Here is an 18,044-nt window from a genome sequence, read left to right as displayed (position 1 = left end):
AAAATGTTACATTTTATGACAGTTTTTGCAGCAAGCTCATTGCTCATTTCTGGAGTTTATTTTTTTGAAAAGGTCCAATAAACCAACATTGAAAATTTGGTTATTGGACCTTTTTTTTAAAAAAAAACTCCAGATTTTTGCCCTAGTGTAAACATGCCAGCGATCTGCAATTCTCACTAACATATAAATTGCTGGCGCCTCCTCGAGCAACACTTCAGAGAGAAGAATATCTCAGTCCCTCTCATTTCTTCAAGCGTCCTTGGTGCGGTGGTAGTGTGTCGGATCAATAAACATAAAGTTGATGGTGCAAACCACGTTCTGTTAAGATTTTTTGCTGCAATACAATCAATCAGCCGTCGATAATTGTCGGTAACGGGCAAAAATGTCAATGTCAATCGCTGAAAATGCATGAGGACAAATTTCATGCAGAATCTGATATATTTTCAAGCAGCCATGCATCACATCATGTGACCGCCATTTGGGTGTTGTTTTCAAATTATGATCTTAAAAAGTTCAATTGTTTTAATTTTTGGGAAAAAAACATGTTTACAGAAATACTTTTTTTGTTAAACATTCAATATCATGTTTCATTTCGAAAACTGAGTGTTTTTTTTTGTAAAACAAGACCAGAAGATTTGTTAATTCATGGACATCAAAGAATATGAATCATAATCTTTTTTTAATCATAATGGTATCAATAATTAAATTTTAGTAATGAGAAAAATATCAGCCAGATTTTTTTAATATTTGGTTATAACTGTAAAATTAATTTGAAATATGTTTCTGTAAACCGGGGTGACATTGATACGATTTAAATTTATTATTCAAATATTATTCAATTGGTAAGACTTGTCTCAATATCAGTATTTAAAAAAAATCAATTGAAGTTTTGCAGCGCGACTGTGTTTCAAATGTAGGTGGCGCCAAAATGTGGTAACTTGCCAAAAATCGTATTCCTTTCTGCTGGATTGAAGAACAAAATCGCTTATTTCTCATGATTCCCTGCATCAATCTTAATGAAACTGGTCGCAAAAGATGAGAAAATTTGTTTGCTTTAAAATAATGAACATCAATTGTTGGACGCGCAAAATTTGTGACCTTTTTCTTTAAAAAAAACATGTTTTGGAACACGAAAAAATGAGTTTCCCCGTATATATCAATGAAATAAACAGTTATATAGTTGATAACAGATGTGTTAACGTAGGGGAGAGTGGGGAGACTTGATCCCCTTTTTTTGTATCGCACATAACTCTGTCAATTTCTCACAAAACTATGATCTTTTTGCATGAATTGAAAGCTTAAACATTCAACTATGTTTGGCTGATAAGGGTATTTCATCAGATAAACTATTCGAATAATGCCAAGCTTTTTTAAAAAATATTTTAAACCGGCATTTTCTAAATGTTGGGGGTAATTTGATCCCCCTTTCAACATTTTGAAGAAATCTTAAGCAAAATGTTTTTTATTCATCCAAACTTTTAATTTTCTATATGATACAGCAATTTCACATTAAACCTGTACGTTTGTGTTCAAAATACAACAAGTTTAGCATGTAAAATATTTAAAAACTTAAAATTTTCTTTTTTAGACCTAAATTGAGCATGTTTACAAAAGCTGGTAGTTTTTGTTTACAAAACTTTTGAAAAATGGTTCAAACTGCACTAAGTTATGTATAACTATACTAAAGGAAACTATGTACGAAAACCCAGCCAAATTTTTTAATCTTGGGGCTGATTCCAGTGACTGTAAAAATGCAGGGATCAAGTCTCCCTTAACGCACTTTTTTAAACAATTGATTGTAAAAATAGTATGACGATAAATTTAACGTCAAATGCGTTAGGGTTTTGGAGTTGATATGTTTATCAAACAATTCATGTATAAAAAATATTTTTTTGAATAATTTTTGAGTGTTTTCTATACTTATCAAAACAAAGAAAAAAGATCTCTTGGAAGTTTTTTGCAGCACTTCTTAGAAAAATGTGTGTAACTCAATCCAAACATTTTTTAATTTTTTTCTTTGTTTTCTACAATGAGTTTTAGTCAATTTCGCACAACTTTCTAGAAAAAAGCTAATTGTTTTACCCACATGCTGACGAGATACAGGCTTGGGATCAAGTCTCCCCGGGGATCAAGTCTCCCCACTCTCCCCTATATTCAACATTTTTGTTGACAAACTTTCTTGCCAAATAGTCCAAATTACTATCTTTTTCTAAATTTACAGTTTTCTCATATAAAAATCAAACAAATATTGGAAAGTTGTACACCAATTTATTGGAAATAATTTTTCTCGTCCGAATCCGGCAAAAGTTTTATAAAAATGTTGATTATGAAGGAAAAAACACATTTTTTCAAAAAATCATAAGTTTACGCTATTTGTTCATAGGTGTTCATAGTTTTGCTGCAAATCCTCAATGGGGCCACACAACATCCATGTTCGTTTAAAAAACTAACGGACACTTTTGCTTCGAATGCAGACACTCGATTTTTCTTATGAACCGCACAAATTTCGACGAAAATGTTAGTGAATGGCATTCTTTACACCCAAAGGAAATATATAGCTCAAAAACTGCAACAGTGGATTTGCTACAGAAAATGTCACATTTTAAAACAGTTTTTGCAGCAAGCTCATAGCTCAATTTTGCCCGCGTGTAAACATGTCAGCGATCTGCAGTTCTCACCAACACATATAATGCTGGCGCGTCCCCGAGCTACACTCTAGAGAGAACAATATGTTCGCGCTCTGTCCCTCACAATTCAACAAGCGTCCATCGCGCGGTGGTAGCGTGTCGGATCAGTTACCTAGAAGTTGATGGTTCAATCCTCGTTCTGTTAAGATTTTTTTCTGCAATACATTCAATCAGCCGTCGGTAATGTCGATAATTGTCGGTAACGGGCAAAAATGTCATACCCCTATATCGCAAAAAATGCATGAGGACAGATTTCATGCAGATTCAGATTTACTTTCATGCCTCCATGTATCACAATCATACGACCGCCGGTTGGGTGTAGGTCTTAAATAAGCTGTTAACATCAATACAATCGATATTTTATATAAAAATTTGCTATAATTTACGGAAATCAAATCCATACATTTCTGCTTTGCCTACCCATCGGACGTTGTTTCACATTAATGGTAAACTTATAATTTTATTTAATATAATTAACTACAGCTTTAAATGAAATTCGAAACGTCCGGGAATTCGAATCATGACGTTAGTGCTTTAAAAAGTTGTTTACTGTGATAATCACTCTGTTTCACACAAATTTTAGCTTACAAGTGTGCAATTTTAATTGATTGTGTCGAATTGACCATGATTTAACATTTAATTAATCGAAAAAAAATTAAAAATTATATATATATATTGAATTTGAGGCTATGTAAATTGAAAGTTCTAAAATTGGTCAAAATTGATTATTAATTGATACTAATTGATACTAATATAAAAATATCAATTTTGTTGCCACCAGCGATCGAATAATCATCATCAAAAGAAAATCATTGGACCGAATTCCTAATAATTTTAAAACCTGCGGGCTGGTCACATATAATTAACGCAGATTTGAAAATAATTAGTGATGTTGAGTCCAAATTAGAGGAGAAATTAGGGAAACAGCATATAACTCAATTGTGTCTCTAATGTTGCTATTTCAGCACTTTGCTGTTCAATTACAGCTCATTAAAAGCGTCTGCAAAAGAAATCGACCAAAAAATAGCTCTATAGGAAGCGAGCAAGCAAGTTTCTATCAGCAGTTCTACAAAATATGTTGTTTAAATAGTGAAAATCAACAAATTGAATGAAGTTAGGAGTGAGTGCTTAAACTGCCAAACATACGAGAATTTCCCCTAGTTGAGGCGTCCGGATTAAGAAGCTTCCGGGAATTGGAATCATCCTTAAACTAATCAATTCCATTAATCTCTCTTTTATTTCTCTTTCAGTGGTACTCACGTTCATCAACTGTTGGGACGTGAAGTGGGCAACGGCCGTCCAGGACGTCTTCACCTACGCCAAACTGTTGGCCCTGTTCGTCATCATCGGAACCGGCGCGTACTTCCTGTTCAAGGGTGAGTCTACTAAACTATTATCGGCCAGGTGTTACTAGGAGGTTTTGTTTACCCCGGTTCTAGCACTTTATCACCCTTTTTAAATTCCGTTGCATATCAAATCACTTTTTACTCAACACGCGCGAACAGTTTGTAAGATTTACTTAGTTTTACTAGCACACAACAACATGGCAACTCGCGGACAGGTTCTCGACTCTGATCCCGCTTCCCGGGAGGTCGATTTCAAATCGAATTCTTTGCCCAGATGGCAGGATTGTTTCCACGCGGAGATGCAAATGTCACCGTCGTCGTTGTCGAGAGGGGTTTATTTGCACAGCCCGGCGTGATTTGGTAAACAAATAGATAACGCGCGCGCGGGATTAATTAAATATTTGAAGCCCAGTCAGTGACGCCCTGTCTGATTTATCGCAAGGAACAGGTTTTAGACCGGCCCCCGGTCTGACGTCTGGCTGGTGATTATTGTGCTTTTAACCATGATTGATTTATGTTTGGATGGTGGAAGTCAACGATCGAGGCAAAAATGAATTTTTAGTGGTCATTTGACAGATAAGTTTAGTTTAAGGATTAATTAAAGTTGCATGAATCATTTTTTTATTTTCTGCCTTCCACACATTACTGAGGAAGTATATAAAATCACTCGAAAAAGTGAACTTTTTAATTATAAATTAATTAGACCTCTTAGACTTACCGTCATTTGTACTATCGACTGTATGTAGACATGTGTACCGAATCAATGTAACTGGAATATCGTCACTGACTGAGCCGATTTTGATCGTTCGATCGCCGATTGGCATCATTCGATTCGTCTTGGAGTTCCATAAGTCCTTATTGAAATTATCAAAATTTAGTAAAGCACATCAAAAGTTATGCTTAAAAAACTGCTGCATACAAATTTCACAATTTGCAAAAAGAGATGGTTTTTGCAAGGAAACCAGCTATTTCATATATTTTAAGAAAGGTTCTAAAATGACCTTTCTTGTGGACTAAAAATTTTCAAGATCTTACTTACCTATCTAAAATAACAAGCAGTTTAAAAAATGCTCTGAATTTACATAACCTCAAATGGTCGGGTCTGATCGCAATGAAAAAGCCGTGTAGAGGGATGCCATTTTCCTCAAAGGCGGTGTCTGTATAATTTTGACAAAAAGTCTGTTGGTAGACTGTTTTTTTTACTCATCACTTATTTTTATTAGGACTTCTAAGGTGCTGCGATCACGTTAGGGGCGATCCATAAATCATGTGGACTCTTTATGGGGGTTAGAATCACTCTATAAATGAGAGGAAGGCACGTAACGTTTATTTTTCGTTTTCTTTTCATTTAACAATCCAATTTTTTCCCTTGTAGATGATTTTCATCACTTCACAATAGTCCAATCAAGCAAAAGAATGTTTACTAATCGCGAAACAACTTTTCTCTGCCGTTCCTCAGGACACACCGAGCACTTTACGTTCGAGAACACTAAAACCGAGGTCACATCGCTGGCGCTGTCATTCTACTCCGGCCTGTTCGCCTACAACGGATGGTAAGTCCTTTTCTTCGGCTAATTGGATCCCTTGGGGAGAAAATCAACAACCCCGCTGGACGCCGTGCCATATCATGTCCGGTGTGGCTTGGAGTGAGATTTTATTTGACTCGTTCCACACCCCACCACAGGAAGCTATCAAATCCTCTTAGACGGTTCGTTGACTCTACTGTTTTCTCAAACCTCAAACAGGAACTATTTGAACTTTATCATCGAGGAGCTGAAGGATCCGGTCAAGAATCTGCCGCGTGCCATCGCCATTTCCTGCACCCTCGTCACCGTGGTGTACGTGTTCACCAACGTGTCCTTCTACACGATGCTGTCGCCGGAGGAGGTGCTCGGCTCGGAGGCCGTGGCCGTGACCTACGCGGATCGGGTGTTTGGCATGTTCGCGTGGACCATTCCGGGTAAGCGCGCATGCATCGGTACTAAGAGCTCTTCATAACATTCCAACGCCCAAGGCTTCAAAAAAGTTGGAACGGTAACTTCAATTCGCTGGTTCTCGGGCATAACTCAACCAGTCAAGATGATTCTTCTTTCCAGTGATTTGTTAGGATGTCTAGATGATTCTAGAACTTTGCAGAACTTAATTTGATCAAATCTCTAATTTTTGCGATCAAAAACATCGTTCCAACTTTTTTTTTCGCGTGTAAAAAAAAATCGCCGAAAATTCCGTGGAGGCAGTCTTTTTAAAAAAGGTGGAACGATGTTTTCGGTCGCAAAAATTACAGATTTGTTCAAATCAAGTTCTGCAAAATTTTAGAATCGTCTAGACATTCTTACAAATCACTGGAAACAAGAATCGTCCCGATTGGTTGAGTTGTGCCCGAGAACCAGCGAGTTGAAGTTACCGTTTCACCTTTTTTTGGAGGCTTGGGCGTCCGTGTAAGTTGGACATGCGTTAGGCGTTCCAGTGTTAACGGAGGAATGTCTGCAAATATTATTGTTTATCTCGTAGTTGAAAACTGTTAAGGTCGGTGCAAGTTTGGGGATATCGTGGAGATTTTCCCTTATCCCCTTTAAAAAAAATCTTTAAAATTACTTAATTATGAAACCTATATAGTGACATAATTTGCTTTATGTTTTCGCAAATTGAGTCACTGAAATCGATCGTAAAGTTAATTCGATTGCTTTTAACAACGCTAAAATGCTGGAAGAAACTGTCCATTCATGTTCCAGCAGCAATCGATAACGTTGACAGTAATTTGTCACCCTTTTACCCGGTGAACTCCATCCATTAGCCGGACAACAATGACTCTGCTGCTATACCACAAAAGCATAATCACGACTCCCCTTTCACTTTTGTCGTTTTGCAGTTTTCGTGGCCCTGTCGACCTTCGGCGCCGTCAACGGCATCCTGCTGACGTCATCGCGCCTGTTCTACGCCGGCGCCTGCGAGGGCCAAATGCCGGAGATTCTCACCATGATCCAGATCCAGCGGCTCACCCCGACGCCGGCCGTCCTCATCATGGCGCTGCTGTCGATGCTGTACCTCACCTCGTCGGACATCTTTGCGCTGATCAACTACGTCGGATTCGCCACCTGGGTGAGTTGACATAACCACAAATTTTGGATTATTAGGGTTGAACTCCGTTCTTCTTCCAAACTTCAGCTGAGTATCGGCGCGGCCGTTCTGTGTCTGCCCTGGCTGCGGTGGAAGCAGCCGAACCTGCCCCGCCCGATCAAGGTGAACATCTTCTTCCCGATCTTCTACCTGCTGGCCACGATCTTCGTCGTGGTTGTCCCGATGATCGCCAGCCCCAAGGAGACCGGCTACGGGTGCCTCATGATCCTGTCCAGTATTCCCGTCTACTTCATCTTCATCGCGTGGAGAAACAAACCAAAGTGGTTCAACCACACCATGGGTAAGTCAGTCCAAGTCTCGTACCCCAAGTCCGACTCCTCAGTTGTTGCGCGCAAATGCCTCTTAGCGTCTTATTGTTTCAACTGAAGCCTAATTTCATCGCTGTATCAAAAAAAGACCCCCAAAAATCTCAACCTTAATTGGCAAAAAGCTTCTTTACTTATCCAAACAAAAAACACTTTCTTTTGTTTCTTTCTATATACCTTATCGATTACGCGTGAACCTGGTGCGTTGTGTGTGTTGCCTTTGTTGCTGTTGCCCCCGCGCGTGTTTATTGTTTATCACCAACTCACACACATACAAACACCAACGGATGATGATTTTGCAGGCGGATTCACTCAAAGCTTACAAAAGTTGATGATGGTGGTGCGGCCAAAGCAGAAGTAAATCCGCCCTACCTTTTGAGGTCTTTGAAGGGGGCCAAAGCAAAAGGGAGGCCGCAAGGTGGAAAAGGTTTTTATCTTCTTGTTTTTTACTTCTACTTTATTAGTATTTTTGTTGAATAATCCTAGTTTAAATTTGACTTTCCGACAAACAAGATGTATTTTTTAGTGCATGATATTTCTCTGTCCAATTTTAACCAAACTTCATTTCGTTATGCCTTACTATTATCAATTTGAGTTCTTATCAAATTCGGAAACAAATCATAACACTTCTATTCCAGTTTTTAATTCGACGAGCAGACATCAATAACACAAGAAAAAAAGACTTTAAGAAAGATCATATTAGCATTATACAGCAATCCATAACAAAATGCTGCACTGTATTGTCTGCACACTAACAAATAAAATGCACCGTTAAGAGCACTTGCACTAACTAAGTTTTTTGCACAACACATAGTAACTGTACAATTATAAAACAGTTTACATATAACATCAAGAGTAAACTCTTCCAAAAAAGGCTACGTAAAACGTTCCATGGTCAGATTCAACTCAAATTATAACTTTCCATGCACTTTTTAAAATCTTTGTCTTGATTCAACATATTTTAAAATATATATTTTTCGAAAATATCAGAAATTTTTTCAAATTCCGGACAAACGGTAATAACAAAATTCATGCCATTTCAATAACAAATACTGTTAAAATAACAAAAAGTGTTATGGAATCTTATTGAAAAATCATTTTTTGCACAAGGGTTTCATAACAGTTTATGTGATCATAACAAAATTTGTTATTGGTCTGATATTGGTTGAAAGCCAAAACAACTTTGGAATAACATTTTTTGTTATGGCAGAATACCTCCACTGTTATTGGGGTGGTTGGATTAGTTGTTAAAATAACAAAAAATAATAACAACGATTTGTTCGAAGAAAAACTTAAAATGTTATTAGTCTGTTATTACAATAACAATCCAATAACAAAAAAATTAAAACGACGAATAACAAATCTTGTTATAAATAACACAAAATGTTATTGGCCTAGTATTTTCAAATATCAAAAAATTTTATTCCGAAGTTATTTACGTCTGCTCGGGATGTTTAAATTTTTTAACATTGGATGATACTTAACCCACTTCAATTGGGTACTAAAGCCCTATGCCAATTTTTATGTACAACGGTAAAAAACACGATTAAAAACCATTTCTGATCACTTTTTTCATTTTAATGCAAAATTTTTTTTTGACAAGACAACATTTTTTCGATGGATCAACTATGGTCCCATTGGAACGACCTGTCAAGTAGGAGCTTTTCTGTCAAGAAGGACCGCGAGGTTAATTTTTCAAAATTGATTTAAAAATCCATTTTAAGCTCTTTATGGTCGTACAAAGGGTCATTGTACTCAGAAAAATAAGCTTTATCGCTGTGAACAAAAATATCAGCAATCTAAGCTTCATTTTAGGACACAATTTTCTTGTTTATTTTTATTTTAATCGCTTTATTTCAGTAACCAAAGGTCCAATCTTCAATGTCTCTTAGGCAATTTTATTGTAATTTTCTCAACCTTTCGAAAAAAATATTTTCAGGAATGGACAATACTGAACACTTGTTTTGAACATCGAAAAACATTAACAAAAAAATTCTGGACAGTACTTTTCAATTCAATACTTAAACAGTCTGTCCGAACATGATTAGAAGATTTTTTTTTGTGTAACCATTATTTTTTAAAAGGCATGACCTACAATGACCTACAATTAAGCCAAAGACAAGAAATTGATTAGAATAAATAAATTGTACAAAATTGATGGACAAACTTTCGTCTAAATTTAATAAAAATGTCATGGTTTGGATATTGATTAATTTTTTGAGTAAAATAATTTTTTACAAGATTTTTTTTTAAACTTATAAAGAAATAGAATAAAAAATAGTAGTTTATGCAACAAGTTGCAAAAAGAGGATTTTTTCAGCACGAGTCGTACATTTATCCAACGAGGTTCACCGAGTTAGATAAATACGAAGAGTGCTGAAAAAATCAAGTTTTGCAACGAGTTCTATACAACATTTTTTGCAATTCCAAAAAACACACACTGAGTGAAATTTTATGTCAAATTTTCATGGTTTTTTGTCAATAAATCGTTTAAATCAAAAAAAAAATTGAAAAGTGTTATTTTTCGAAACAAGTGCTGAAAAGTTCAACTTTTCAGCACCCATTTGAGTGCGGAAAAGTAGAAGTTTTCAGCATTTATTTTGAAAAGTGTTGCTATTCGATTCTGTTATTTTTGGTAAAGAAAAGTAGGCTATTTCGTCGTTCAAGAATGACAGGAAAAGTAAGTAGTTTCACGACGGAATTGCAAAATAGTAGTTTATGCAACAAGTTGCAAAAAGAGGATTTTTTCAGCACGAGTCGTACATTTATCCAACGAGGTTCACCGAGTTGGATAAATACGAAGAGTGCTGAAAAAATCAAGTTTTGCAACGAGTTCCATACAACATTTTTTGCAATTCCAAAAAACACACACTGTGTGAAATTTTATGTCAAATTTTTATTTTTTTTTGTCAATAAATGGTTTAAATCAAAAAAAATATGAAAAGTGTTATTTTTCGAAACAAGTGCTGAAAAGTTCAACTTTTCAGCACCCATTTGAGTGCGGAAAAGTAGAACTTTTCAGCATTTATTTTGAAAAGTGTTGCTATTCGATTCTGTTATTTTTGGTACAGAAAAGTAGGCTATTTCGTCGTTCAAGAATGACAGGAAAAGTAAGTAGTTTCACGACGGAATTGCAAAAAAAATATTTTCAAAACTTATTACTTCTTTTATGCACCCAATTGGCGGTCGCATGATTGTGATAGATGGCTGCATGAAAGTATATAAGATTCTGTATGAAATCTGTCCTCATGTATTTTTTTGCAAAGTATGGGTATGACATTTTTGCCCGTTACTGACAATTATCGACATTATCGACTGCTGTTTGCTGGTTTTGCGAAAAAAAACTTAATTGTTTATCCGACTCGCTACCACCACGCCATAGGGACGTGGTGTTACACCGTGCTGCCATCTGGTTTTTTAAAGTGCAAGAGTGGAAATGTGCTGAGTCATCGTCTAAAAATAGACGGCGTCCTATCTCGCCCAGCAAAATGAAGTCGATAAAGTAGTCGGTTTCGATGAGAAAAAGTGGAAAACGTGGTCTAAAAATAGCGACGCCATCCCCCTATGGACGCTTGATGAATTATCACTCAAAATATTGTTCACCACAATGTTGCATGAAAATATAGGTGATTATTTTCCATATGGATGTTCATGTCAAATCTACGTGAACCTCTGGAGGCTAGGCTGTATCAATTTTAAAGTGTACCAATACAATCATACGCCACATCACAAGAATTTCACGTTCAGGTTGCAGACAATTCACGCAACCCATGCCTGATTTGAATGTGAATACCATATGATTTTCTACTTACTTTAACAGTGTGGGAGGTTGGGGGTGGGGCATTTTCTTCTTCTTTTTATTGTTATTTAGGTTCTCAAATGAATGAAAAAATTGAGTTGTTCTTTTAAAATTTTATTTTCGCAATCGCTGTTCATATTCACTAATACACCATCTCAATTAAACCACTCTATACAATACACTATTTTTGTTGTCTGGAAATTCCGAAGGCATTTCACACACGCACCCATGGTCCTTAGTTCCGGCGTTCTTGCTGCTCGCGGGGTTCCCTAACCTCCTGCCGTACGCGGCTGACGTTTTCGCCATCAATTTCCTAGCACCGACGTCACGAAAATCAGCGCCGAAGAATGATCCGTCGCGGCCTGGGGTTGGGCATTCTTTCCACTTAAAATCGTCGATCATATCAGCAAGCGACGGTCGGGCTCCAACTTGGCACACAAATTTTCTGTGGCGATGACAGGCAGCACACAATCATTCCCGTAGAAAATTTTCGGTTCGGTTCCATTGGGGAGGGCTTTGAATTCGGGCCTCCTGTCGTGGAAACAAAACCTGAAAATAGAACATAAACAGAAAAATAAATATTGATTTTCCAATATTTGGCTGTAATGATTTATTTCACTTACCAGAATATGGCAACAATTGCCAAACATGTGATCCGCCAATCGAACTGTTTTAATTGAAAACAACGGAGAAAGCCAACACTTCATCCGTTCGACACGAAAATAATGCCTCAACTGAATGGAAATTTGCTAAGTGCCGATCGCCAAGGGCTGAAATTTTCAGACAGGAATTTCACGCAACCTTGACTGGATTTTCGCCACAAAGTTGCATGAAAAGGTGTACAGATTTTTTCCATACCAGTTTCCATGCGGAGGTTGCATGATTCTCATGCAAACACAAAACCAGCTGACTGCAAGCCACGCCTCCAAATTTTCAGGCATGGATTTCACGTGGCATTCGGTTGTGTGAGTGTAAGCTGCGTGAAAACCAAGCAGAATTGACATGAATGCAAGGTGAAAGTTGCATGACTCATGTGAATCGTTGTTTTGGACCAAAAATTGGCTGCCACCGGAATTTTCATGCGACTATGTAGTGAAAGGTTTTTTGAGTGTGTAAAAATGATCTACGGGCTTGCTGCAAAAAATGTTATAAAATTTAACATTTTCTGCAGCAAATCCACTGTTGCAGATTTTGATATATCTTTTTCCTTAGGGTGTGCAAAAATTTAAATCCATTCTATTGGTTTCAATTTATGAAAATATTTAAAAGTACGTTTTATTTCAATCCATTACGCAGTTTAGAAAATAATTTGCTCTGCACTTTCACTTCAAATAAAAATGTTTGTCGTGTTTCAATACAGGGCCATCATTTGTCCTCCAGTTACTAATCAAATCACTGTTTGGTTATTTTTATCAAGTTTCTTTTTCTTGGATTAAGTGAGAATAAAAGCGAAAAGCCTTCCAAGACTCTTCCATCACTGGTACAACGCCTTTTCGATTTAATGATGGGCTTTTATCATCGACTCGGTCGTTGAATGCTGGCTAAACGTTGTTACGAAGAGACACTCATGTAGCCACATGACCCGAAGGCACATGCTCTTTCTCTTTCTTTCTATTTTCTTGCTTGAGCGGTGCTGCGTTGCGACAGCAATCATTTTGAATGCAGTCATGGGGAAGGTGATACAGTCATGAGTGATCAAAAAGCTATCATTTGATTGTCTCTGCACCAAAAACTTCCAAAAGAATAGCGACAGTCACTTGGGAGCTTGGGAGATCTCTTCTTGTGTCTCGTGATTCCCAGCGATGGCATTCTCTCTCTATCACTTCTTCCCTTTTCCTCGACTATGCGCTCTCACCGCTGAGCCTCTCAATCTCTCCGAAAACTTCAATGAGAGAACGCGAGACGGCGATTAGGAGCCGACCACGCATGACGTCCCGGTAAACATCGATTGCGAAATTGGTTTTGTGGCTGCTTTTGTGGTTGAACGTTGTTGCGGTAGGATGATCGTGAAAGTGGGAATGAGAGAGAAAAGAAGACTGTCAAACGCGAGTGTGTAAACACAAAAACGAGTTCGGCTACACAGCAAAAAATCCGATGGTAAAATTGCATGCAAAAGCATGCACATCACCATCGTCAAAATAAACACTTAATATTACACACTGCATGTACAATTTTTGCAAAAACAAAAAAAAAAGTTGCAACCAACGGGATTCAAACCCAACACCAACAGTAAGGACTGGCGCCTTAGCCCACTCGGCCATCAGACCGGATAAACGCATATATGAGCTTGACATTTCGGTCAAGTAGGTTTCCCATACTGATGGGCTACATAATTCAGGGTGTAAAATCACATAAAACTGCATATATTTAATAATGCAATATTTATTTTACATCCAGGCCTTTTACACGCAGCTGGATAGCTACTCTTTTGGCAGTTTATGTTCAGCGCAGATAATGTCAATGCGGAGAGAAGAGCAATTGTATTTGCGGCATGAGTATTCAAGATTGAGAATTGTTGTTGCTGAGAACTGATAGTGTGATATTTTAACAACACTGCAATCACCATTAAAAAAAATCGCATGATCACATGCCCTGGCTGTTGATATACAGTTACAAAATGCAAAAAATTCATTTTTGTTTTAATAAAGGTGTTTATTTCAATGTTACTATTTAATGATGTAATAATTCTACTTCACTTCTAGATTAGTTTTTCGAAGGCTTCAATTTGTTATCGTTACATTCTTAAGTCTTGGAAAAGGACTTTGTGGGCTGTTATGCTGGTGCTGAAATAATATTTAATTATCTTAAAATTGAAGGATGTTTATCATGAAGCCAAAAAATGGTTAATAAAAACGATTGAATCAAATGAAACTAATGTTCGAAAATCAAAAACCATCATTGAATTGAGACAAGTTGGAAAATAAAGACGAACTTGAAAATTATGAGTACTGACAAATGTACTGAATTCATAAAATTTATTAAATAAACCTATTCAGTTACGTGTTATGTATTTTTTTTTAATATCAATGAAAACTGCATTTAAGTGACGAATAATGTATCAATTAATAACTAAATCAAAAGTTACTTTGTGTTGTGCAAAAAATGATAAAAATAAATTTTCAAATATTTTAACTAATTAAAAGTTTCTAGGAATCCGTGCACAGTTATATTTATTTTAAATACATTCTAATCAAACAATTCTAATCCATTCTTTTCCCCCTTCCATCCACAGTGGGCCTCACCCGATTCTTGCAGAAGATGCTTCTGGTCGTCGGCAAGGCCAAACCAGCTCAGGTTTAGAGAAAAGAAAAGTAATTCAAGAGTTTAAACTAGATCACCCAACAACCATCAGACGAGCATCGCTCTCCCCCCAAAAGCATGCACATTACTAATCGAAAGCATTCATTAGAAGAAGGAAGCAAAAAAAAAAACTTTTGAAGATTACCGAATAGTGCGCATTTACAGCATCAACATTCCAAAATCACTCTCTCAACGACAACGAGGAAGCTATTTATGTTTTAAAACGCAACGCTGTTTTGTTGGCGTAAAATTTAAGTGCATTTTGTTAGGATTTAAAAAATTATCTCTGTATTTTGTTAATTTTAGACTGTCTGACATTCCACGTGGTAGTATTTGTTAGTGATCCGTAGGCAAGCGATTGTTTTTATAATTTGTACTATTAGAATATTTTCGGCTTGAAAAAATATGTTCCTGTTAAATTTTAAATCACTCGTTTTATTATCATTTTTCGCGTGCAACGCACATATTTGAGACCAGTCTCAAATCAAAGTGACATGACGAGGGAGAATTATTGCAATAGAAATAAATTTAACAAAATTGTAAGGGGACTACTTCAAGAAACAACTTTAGTCATACCCAATGTTTACTGGTGTTAATTTTGGAAGGGATCGTTGAAACGAAGTTGGTTGCATTTAGGAGAGAACATATCAGAAAAAAAATAGAAACAGAATCTCAAATGTATTAATTAGCTCCATATCGAAAGCAAAAGGCATTTGTTTGAACATGGTTTTATTTGTTATTGAAATCCAGTTATCCTAAACACATTATTCCTCACAATTAAAACTAATTAATTGTTTATAAGCAGCGTTCCTGAAATGGGGCTGCTGGCTTTCTAATTCTAAAGCAACGCGTTCAAATTATAAATATGTAATCGAATCAAATTTTAATCGGTAAAAAGACATTACAAATCAAGTGTTTTAAATGTGTTTCATTCGATGTCCCAGATTGGAAAGCGTTAGATTGTTGACGAGATGAAAGATAAACAATAAAACAGCCAAGTATTGCGAAAGCACAGAGAAAAAAACGGCAAGGATAAATTGTTGACAATAATATAAAGTTTAGTGTGTAGGCTGAGAGAAAAATCTGAAAGCAAAGCGATACAAGGTTTTTAAACAAAACAATAAGCCACATTTAAGCACTGCATTATACACCCACATGTACCCCTCCCATAACAAGCTCATGTATAAAACATACCACAAATGACAAACATTCCACATGTTCAAATTGCCAAAACCGAAACATATTAAATGTGATCATCAACGTGACCGTGTTAGGTGTAAATAAACTCATACAACTAAAGTCCTGAAAAAATATACAGAATCACAAAACTAACGAAAAAGAAAAACCCTTTACCAAGCGCCATTTACCGGAAAAAAATAAATCCAGAAAATAGTCAAATATTAAGCCACGAAGAGCTGCTTCAGCTTGCGCAAAAGTCTGAACCAGAAGTGAGCCCCAACCGCGCGAAATTGGACAGTGAATTTTGCAGTGAGTAGGAGAAGATAAGTGAGCAAAACTACCTAGCAAAAGGGCTGAGCTGCATTCAGCACACAAGAGTGACACTATAGCGTACTAGGAAACAGTAAATATAGAAATGTATTATTGCAAATGGAAACAAAGTCTTTTACTATAGGATATGATTATGTCCCGGTAAACATTATAAATCCTCAGTTGTTTGTTTTTAAGCTCCAAAATAATGTTTTTTTTTTAATATGTTATAAGGCTAGTACACATATAACAACTGGTGTTCACTCCCAGTCCATACTCGAAGTGAACTAACCTTGTAAGAGATGTGCTTCCGGTGTCAGGGCGTACAAAACCGATGGGACTCTCCCTTAAAATACCCAGGGTCAGCGTGACGCTCGAAATTACTCAAATACCAAGAAAACACTGCATTTACCTAAGGGAAACTACTTTTTTTTCGTGCACAGTCGACGATTTATTCCGGGAATCCCTTCCAAACTTCCATCTACTCCTACCTCACACGTCCTCTTCTTCTCTTCGCACTTCCGGTGCACGCGTTCGGGGCCCCGTTCTCGCCGCTCTGCCGTCGTCGCTGCTCCTTCCTGCTGTCGTCGACGCTCCTCCGGCGCTCTGCCAAGGGGGTGGCTTCTACGTCAGTCGGATGGACCCTCCGACGTTTAGGCTGCAGCCTTCACGGACCCTCGCCAGCCGTTCGCGCCCTTCCTGTGCTTGGTGACGTGCAACAGGCTTCGACGGTGTCCGGGGACTCCGTCGGAACAGTCCGGGGTTAGGGTTCGCGGGTATAACGGTAACGGCCTGGCGGTTGAGCACTGTCCAGCGAAACGCTGACGGCTCGTACAGATGGTTCACCGGGCCGGATGTCGTACGGCCGGGGTGAAACCAAGCGGTGTTCACGAAGTGAACAAAGGAACACAAAGGGGTCCTGGATGAGGGATTCAAAATGGCGGTTAGGGTATTGTCAGGCTTGGGGGGTTTGTTCAGGGATTTTCCTGGGGTTTTCCGGTCATACCTGGATGTCCAAATCTCCTACGGGAAACTCCTGCTCTCTCGGCACGGCCACGGATGTAGCTCTTCCGGGCACTTCCCAATCCTCCAAGGATTCACTACTTCAACACTGGTACACTGACTTCGCGGGTGAGGGTTGCTATTGGCGACAACCTTTCCGCGGTAGATATCCGGACTTAATGACCGAGCAACGGTCAGACCAAAATCCCGAACCCCTGACCTCTTCCGCGCCAACCCATCTCCTCCTCATCCTGTCATCCTCAAGGATTACGCACATTCACCACCCCCAATGGCCGCCCATGCGATGTTATGCAGCAGCGCTCCTGGTGGTGACTAGCGGTAACGACGCACGGTGTGGGACTTCCAGCTTCGGGTTTCTTGCTTGCTGGACGGCGTCCTGGTAACTTCCCGTCGACAAACACAACGTCTTCTTGGCACAATAATTTACATTTAAATAATTTAATACAAAATTCGCGACGAGTCACATCAATTATTGTACACAACACTCACACTGGTTACACACATTTCATTTAAAGGTTTTGTCTCCCCCCCCGGTCTCGTGGCGCAGGGGTAGCGGCTTCGGCTGCCGATCCCGATGATGCTATGAGACGCGGGTTCGATTCCCGCCTTATCCACTGAGCTTCTATCGGATGGTGAAGTAAAACGTCGGTCCCGGTTTCTCCTGTCTCGTCAGAGGCGCTGGAGCAGAAATCCCACGTTAGAGGAAGGCCATGCCCCGGGGGGCGTAGTGCCAATAGTTTCGTTTTTCGTCTCCCCCCCCCCCACTCCCCCTCAAAACTGGTCTGAAAAATCAGAGGAAAATTATTTTTATGGAAATATAAGTGCAATCAGCTGAAATCAATTTAAAATGCTTTTTCCTGCATTTAGAATCATTTTTAACAGAGAGAAGGGAAAACGTCACCATCTCATAACACCAGACGACGCCTGGATGAGGCGTTACGGTTGTACCTGGCTGGTA

At 38.1% G+C, this 18,044-nt stretch overlaps 1 protein-coding gene across 5 annotated transcripts in view; it reads left to right on the top strand.

Moving 5' to 3' along the window:
- Nucleotides 1-15,914, top strand: part of LOC6033670 (Y+L amino acid transporter 2) — a 46,126-nt gene extending 30,212 nt beyond the window's left edge. For 4 of the 5 annotated variants that reach the window (XM_038257470.1, XM_038257465.1, XM_038257462.1 and 1 more), the window contains exons 4-9: nt 3,938-4,063; nt 5,493-5,586; nt 5,779-5,993; nt 6,903-7,132; nt 7,199-7,451; nt 14,508-15,914. In XM_038257470.1, the coding sequence (XP_038113398.1) occupies nt 3,938-4,063; nt 5,493-5,586; nt 5,779-5,993; nt 6,903-7,132; nt 7,199-7,451; nt 14,508-14,575 (986 nt within the window). In that variant the 3' untranslated portion in view covers nt 14,576-15,914. Of the gene's footprint in view, nt 1-3,937; nt 4,064-5,492; nt 5,587-5,778; nt 5,994-6,902; nt 7,133-7,198; nt 7,452-7,778; nt 7,904-14,507 lie in introns of all 5 variants that reach the window. The other variant, XR_005277742.1, reaches the window with a different exon arrangement.
- Nucleotides 15,915-18,044: the final 2,130 nt, after the last annotated feature.

Source organism: Culex quinquefasciatus, chromosome 1, assembly GCF_015732765.1.
Source record: "Culex quinquefasciatus strain JHB chromosome 1, VPISU_Cqui_1.0_pri_paternal, whole genome shotgun sequence".
NCBI lineage: Eukaryota > Metazoa > Arthropoda > Insecta > Diptera > Culicidae > Culex > Culex quinquefasciatus.
This window is presented reverse-complemented; position numbering and strand designations above follow the sequence as displayed.